This window comes from Glycine soja, chromosome 11 (assembly GCF_004193775.1).
Source record: "Glycine soja cultivar W05 chromosome 11, ASM419377v2, whole genome shotgun sequence".
Taxonomy (NCBI): Eukaryota; Viridiplantae; Streptophyta; class Magnoliopsida; order Fabales; family Fabaceae; genus Glycine; species Glycine soja.
This window is the reverse complement of record NC_041012.1, coordinates 21,192,545-21,199,697: the sequence shown is the minus strand read 5'-3', so window position 1 is coordinate 21,199,697 and position 7,153 is coordinate 21,192,545. Positions and strand designations below refer to the sequence as shown.

General features: G+C 28.9%; 1 protein-coding gene across 1 annotated transcript; it reads left to right on the top strand.

The window, feature by feature from the left end:
• Window positions 1-615: 615 nt before the first annotated feature.
• Window positions 616-5,861, top strand: LOC114376078 (cinnamoyl-CoA reductase 1-like). Its single transcript, XM_028333997.1, has 6 exons — window positions 616-853; window positions 1,130-1,302; window positions 2,063-2,248; window positions 3,494-3,656; window positions 4,559-4,745; window positions 5,421-5,861. Exons 1-6 carry the CDS (start codon window positions 745-747, stop codon window positions 5,566-5,568), a joined length of 966 nt encoding a protein of 321 aa, XP_028189798.1. The 5' UTR covers window positions 616-744; the 3' UTR covers window positions 5,569-5,861.
• The last annotated feature ends 1,292 nt before the right edge of the window (window positions 5,862-7,153 follow it).

The following is a 7,153-nucleotide window of genomic DNA, read 5'->3' as shown; positions in this document are numbered from 1 at the left end:
AAGTCTAACCACTTCAAGATTAATGGCCTCTTTAGATTCTTTATTTTTCAAAAGTATTTTCAGGAATATGTTATTTCAAGATCATGATGAAGACCAAGTCAACTTGTGTCTCATGACAAAATCTCATGACAATAACAAAGAAGAATCTGTAAGGAAGAAGTGGTACATCGACAGTGAATATTCCAAGCATATGACGGGAGATGTATCCAAATTCACAACCATTTCCCCCCTTCTTAATTATTCTGAGGCCACTTGATCCAACATGTATGAGATCCAATATTATAGGTTCAACTATTTTCCTATGGTGAATCTAATATTCTTTTGGTAAGCATTAGTTGATCTCACAGAAATAATCTTAGTGGAACGATATATAGTCCTCCAAGCATTCAACCTGGTAGTATAAATGTTTATAGGTAAGTCACATTTTCTTTGAAGAGTCAGTCTTTCCAATATTATCATTAAGTACGAACGGTGTACAATTATTTTCTTAAAATCAAATTGTGATATTTAATTGTTTTAAATATTTAAAGGAAAGAATTTTAAATATTTGAAGGAAATTTTTTTATCGTTCATAATATTGATATTCCGGTTCAAAAATATTAATTATCTCCAAATACATGGATTTCTCTGAAGTCTTTCCAATTTATTCCCTGCACGAGCTTCTTTATATAGTAGGATTGTGTCTTCCTTCATCACACTAAACAAGTTAAAAGAAGAGCATCACTGAACTAACAAAGCAACCCTATGTCGAAGGTGGTTTGTGTCACCGGAGCCAGCGGCGCCATCGGATCATGGGTGGTCCTCCTCCTCCTCCAGCGTGGTTACACCGTCCATGCCACCGTCCAAGATATCAGTTACGCCCACTATTTATTAATTTCAATATTAATTAGTTTCTAATCTTAATTTCCTGATCCCTCTCTCTCACACAGTCGTTTATTTAATTAGTAAAATCTTTTCGTGCCACAAAAAACTAGAAATTTACATACATCATCAATACGTGAAGATGTTATTCATATACATATAAACACCGCGCGCACATTAGTTAGAATTAGAATAGAAAGTATAATAATATATTGTTTTTTAGTTTAATTTGGTGAAAATAATAATAATATTGTGATGACACTTGCAGAGGATGAAAATGAGACGAAACATTTGGAGGAAATGGAAGGAGCAAAGAGTCATCTCCATTTTTTTGAAATGGATCTTCTTGACATCGACTCCATTGCCGCTGCCATAAAGGGTTGTTCCGGCGTAATCCACCTTGCATGTCCTAACATCATTGGTCAAGTCGAAGATCCCGAGGTTAAAAATATTTAAAATCACTTAACACACTCCAATATTTACATAAATGGCTTAATTACTAATGCACTTCATAAATCCACAGAATCTTTATCTCTTAAACATTACTCTTTTTAATCTTTACCCACACACTCTTTTTCTTCTTCATCCATCAAAAGTTATTGATACAATTAATTTGATATTTTAGTAGTTTCTTAATCAAAATATGAGATTTGATTTTCATTAGAAATAAAATTTTAACTGAAAATACAAAATGAATCAATCTTATAGAACAAGAAGGATTAATGGATGCCAAATAAGAAACCACAAATATCCCCTGATTATAAAAAACATATTTTTAAATCTGTTTTAGCCAATTTTAGTTTCAAGGAATAAAATAAAATAATTTTTTTATATATATAATAAGATTCAAAATGAATAATTATTAGATGTAACAACTAAAATATAAAAATTGTACGGATATAAAGATTAAATAAGTAATTAAATCAATAAATATAAAAGTATATCTAATGAAACATGAGAAGTAAGAAAATGTTAAACATATATATCTTAGCCTTAACCATATACAATTCTATATGGTTAAAACTATTATAGTTAACTTTAACTTTAACCATTTATTAAACTATACAATTGAAGTGTACTTGTCTTCCATCTCGTTTGTGCTTTCCCTGCATGTAGGGTCCAAATTAGTAGTAAATGTTAGTAGTATTTAATGATTTTGTTTTACATTAAGTAATTTTATGTGGGGTGTGAGAAAATACAGAAACAGATATTGGAACCGGCGATAAAAGGAACGGTTAATGTGTTGAAGGCGGCGAAGGAAGCAGGGGTGGAGCGCGTGGTGGCGACTTCATCGATTTCGTCGATTATGCCAAGTCCTAATTGGCCAGCTGATAAGATTAAGGGAGAAGAGTGTTGGACGGACCTTGAATACTGCAAGCAAAAGGGGGTTAGTGCTTGTTAACAGAAATGTTTGATTTTTCTATTTTAAAAATTTGTGATTTTAGTTCAAATTTTCTACATTAATTATTTTTTATATTTTACTTAATTAAATCATTTCTACTTTAAATAAATATGTTAAGTTTATAATTTAGTTCAATCAAAATAAAAAAATAAAATTAAGAAGTGAATCAAAATTATGAATGTTCAATAATAAATTATTGATTCGAGTGGTACTTAATTTAGTTTTTTAAGTAATATTTTGGATTCAAGAATTGTGGATGATAAAATTGTGATTGAGAGAAAAAATTATACTATGGTTAGTCAAATTTTTCTTTGATGGAAATTATTTGTCAACAAAATTGATATATTTCACACTAAAGTCATGAATAAAAAGATTGTGGATTTTCTAATATAGAAAAATAAGTGTCTTTAATTTAAAAATTGAGGGACTAAAAATAAGAATTGAACAAAGTAAGAGAATTAAAATTATATTTAAGTTCACTAAAAAATATTATATTTAAATTTTTAATTAATTAAATTATTTATTGATGATATCTTAAATAAATATATTAAAACTTGTTGAATTAGACCAAAGAAATCAAATTTATGTAAAATTAAATATTTGACCAAAATTAATAACTGATTTTCGATGGAAGACTAATGTTTCTATTTTAAGTGGAGAGATCTAAATGGTTCTCTCTTTCAGTCTAATCTTGTTATCTTTATTTTTAAGTTGAATTTCAATAATTATTTTTAAAAAAGATTTTAATAGTAAAAATCATTTTATCTCATAGTTTTAATTACTCGTCAAAAGCCTGAAATATAAATTATATATTTAAAAATATTTATTATATATTGAACTATAATACTTATTATAAATTTTAATTATATAAAAAGAAATATTTTTCACAAGATTAAAGGCGTTGGATGTGGCAAACATTCTAGCAAATTTTGAATGTGACTAAAATTGTATACCACACAGATTATTATAATGAATATTTTTCTCCTTCCACAAATTCCGTTTGCCATAATACGTGGAGAAGTTACGATCACAAACTGAACTTTAACTTATTCAAATTATTTTCCACTTCTCATTTCGATGAAAAATATCTTTACCCTTGACTCACCTGAAACTAATGTTGTGACAAATTTACTGATGGGGGTTAAAAAAAAGGAAAATTATTGATGGGGTGGGGCATATACTTTTCTTTTGTTGGGTCTACCTAATTTGAATTATTGTGTTGTGGGGCAGTTGTATTATCCCATTGCAAAGACTCTAGCAGAGAAAGCGGGTTGGGACTTTGCGAAGGAGACAGGTTTTGATGTTGTCATGATAAACCCTGGTACAGCATTGGGCCCTCTGCTTCCTCCAAGAATCAATTCAAGCATGGCTGTGCTTGTTAGTGTTCTCAAAGGTAATTATCATATATCACCACTCAATCAATGAATACAAATGTAACACGTGGCATACCAAAAAAGGAAAGAAATACCCACATTTAATTATTTTGTTGTTTTCAATAAATGTTAATATCCGGCTTAAACAAGTTGCCCACATACTCAAAAATCAAATTCATTTAACATGTTGGTTAAATGAATCAACCTTTATAAGCCTAAGTTTAAATGAGCTAATTCTCACTAAATTTAGGTCGTGCATACTATCGCTATCTTTTTTTATAACATATATTTGAAATGTTGAACCTCCTATTAGCTATCTATAAGAATATCCACCATTACTTCTAATAACGTTGTCTAAATTAGATTAAGTACATGGCCACAAGTTTTCAATTTTAGAGCATTTTCCTGTTATTTTATTTTATTTTTACAAATCTTGTGTGAATCTTATTCTTACACATCACTTATTTTTATTTTTACCATGTGAACAATTTTTTTCTCCAATCCAACAAGACAACATCTTATAAAATACAAATAACTCTATATCTTTACATTTCATAAAAATACCTACATATCATTTAAAGTGATTGATCTTGTGAACATTTTTTGTGAAGGGTCAGTGTTTAATAAGTTAAGCTCTACACAACAACTCTCTTGGAGGTGCTCTTAGTTACTCATTTAAATTTCATTAAATTTTGGTAATTTACTATTCAAATTAACTAGAAATGAAAGACAGTGCGTGTAAAATTTAATTTTGACCATTTAACCTAACAGAACTGAAAAGAACCTCAAAACAGAAAATTGAGCAGCATGCACATATTATGAACTCTTGGAGCAAAAGAACCTTCTCCTAAATCTCAATCACTCTCTTTGTGACTCAAGGCTAATAGTATATAATAGCACAAGCGTTTGGAACTTGTTACAGGGGGCAAAGAGACCTACGAGGACTTCTTTATGGGAACGGCTCACTTCAAAGACATAGCATTGGCACATATTTTGGCACTTGAGAACAAGAAAGCAGCAGGAAGGCACTTGTGTGTGGAATCTATTCGTCACTTTAGTGATCTTGTGGACAAGGTTGCTGAGTTATACCCTGAATACGATGTGGCTAAGTGAGTATTCTCCATAATCTCATATCACAACTAGTACTTTTTCTGATAAACTAATATGTAATTTGAAAAAAAAAAGATTATTTGAATTTACATACTTATGCAATTACATAATTTCAAATTGAACAAATACCAATACATAAATAAATTTATGAGCAAACTCTAAGGAATTGGTTGAGTGGAGCAAAACAACCACAAAGTCTCCCATCTGACAGGTTTGAGGTTTGAATCCACATTGTCTTCTTGGGGTGAGATAAATGTAAATATCTATATAAGTGTTCTTTTAGCTCCAATGTTTTTCCTGCCTTAGGTTGAGACATCATTTCCTCCTCCTAAATTTTAATTCTCCAAAAAAAAAAAAAAAAATTGCTGAGAAGTACACTTCTAAGATCAATTACATTTGGAGCAAAAGAATCTAAATGGGTACTGATAGTTTATGCCGAGTACTAATAATTTAGTAAAAGAAACTCTGCGTTGGCAATGAAAAAGATTTTACACTTATCCAATAAAAAAGTGTCCTTTATGATAAATTTATTAATTTTTACAATAATTATATTAAGAGTTATACTAATAACAATTTCAGATTAATGGACAGTTGCATAAAATTTTGCTACATAGCCGCTGTGCATAGTTGCATAGAGATTAAATTCTTAATAATTTTAATTTCTTTGGTTATAGGTTGCCAAAGGATACCCAACCAGGGTTGTTGAGAGCAAGTGGAAAGGATGCATCAAAGAAGCTGATTGATTTAGGTCTAGAATTCACTCCTGTTGAGCAAATCATCAAGGATGCAGTGGAGAGTTTGAAGAGCAGGGGCTATGTCTAATTTCTCTGCTACTGCAGAGGAACTGAGTGCACTGTTACAAGTGGTGGTGGCGTTAATATTATTGTTCTGCCATTGCTTTGACTCATTGTTCATGCCATTTATGTTTTTACCTATGGTCTTGTGTTGTGCACTTGTGCGTGTAACTGTATTCTAAAATAAGGGTCACTTGGATCAGTGGTTGTAACGATATCAATGTTTTGCGAGAGTTTTAATTTACTCTTGCAGTTATTAGTGAAAGATTGAGCGGTCTCATCTTCATTGCTCAGTTTAATCATCAAAAGCATCTCCTTCAATACCATTTGTTAATGTTTGCACATATAGTTTCCGCTAATAAAAACTCTGGTGAACTTTTATAAATTAACAATTTTCTGGTTTACAAATTAGAGGTTTAAATATGTTTTTATGGTTAATAAATATTCGAGTTTTATGTTTGTTTTTAAATAAATTTTTATTTTGTGTTGAATTTTTAATAAAATAATTTTATTTTTAATTTTTGACATTTTTTTAAATATCTCAGATTAATAAATTTTAATTTTGTTCTCTGATTATTTTTTTTAATTATTTCGTACTAAAATAAAATTCCCTAATTTATGATGAAACAAACATAAATTTATTATTTTATTATATTTTATTAAAATTAAATATTAAGAAAAAAAATAAATTAAATTATTATTTTATTAAAAATTCAATATAAAATAAAATTTATAAAAAAATGTAAAAGTTAAATATTTATTAAAATAAAAGTATATTTAACCCTAAATTATAAATCTCCCCAATGAACTTTTATATAACTAGCCACTCATTCTTAAAAAAAAAAGAAGCTAGCCACTCATCCTCTTGGACCTTAAATTCTTTTGTTGTCTGTTCTGCGTTTCAATACTTTTCTCAGCATCTAACAAAATTAGGTCCACATGCTACGGTATGTTCTTTTTTATCAGCAAAAAAGAGTAGATAAGATACATCAAAATTAACCAAAATAGTTTAAGTTACCTACTCCATTAATTTAACCAAAATTTAATATTCATTTATATTGATTTCTATTTGTTTGTTAAAACAAATAACCGGAAACTGTAAAAGAAATACATATAATGACTAGCTATGAACTTCTATTATCATTTCATAAAAATATGGGAACAGGGCAAAAAAATTATATATGCTCCCGTCACGGGTGCTTGCTAAACAGTCAACACTTACTCCATGAGACATCTTAATTTATAAGTATCCTTGCTTAATAAGTTTTGCACCACCTAAATACTTCTATTTAAAGTGTTCTAAGATACACACGACCCACAAAATTCTTTAAGCACATGATGAAAAATACTTTATTATTAAGGAATAAATGGTAAATAAGTGAAAATTTTATTATTAAATAGTAAATGAGATAATATCACTTTATCAAAAGTAAACTCAATCATAAAAAAATGACTATCAAAATCTTTAGATTCCTCTAGTACTCTAAGAACAATCCTGTATATGCCAAATGATTTTGTTACAAATTTTACATCAAGTATAAAAACAAGAGATAATACTTATTTCACTTATAAGTAAATTTTATAAGATTAAATTAAGTTTATATTCAAAGTTT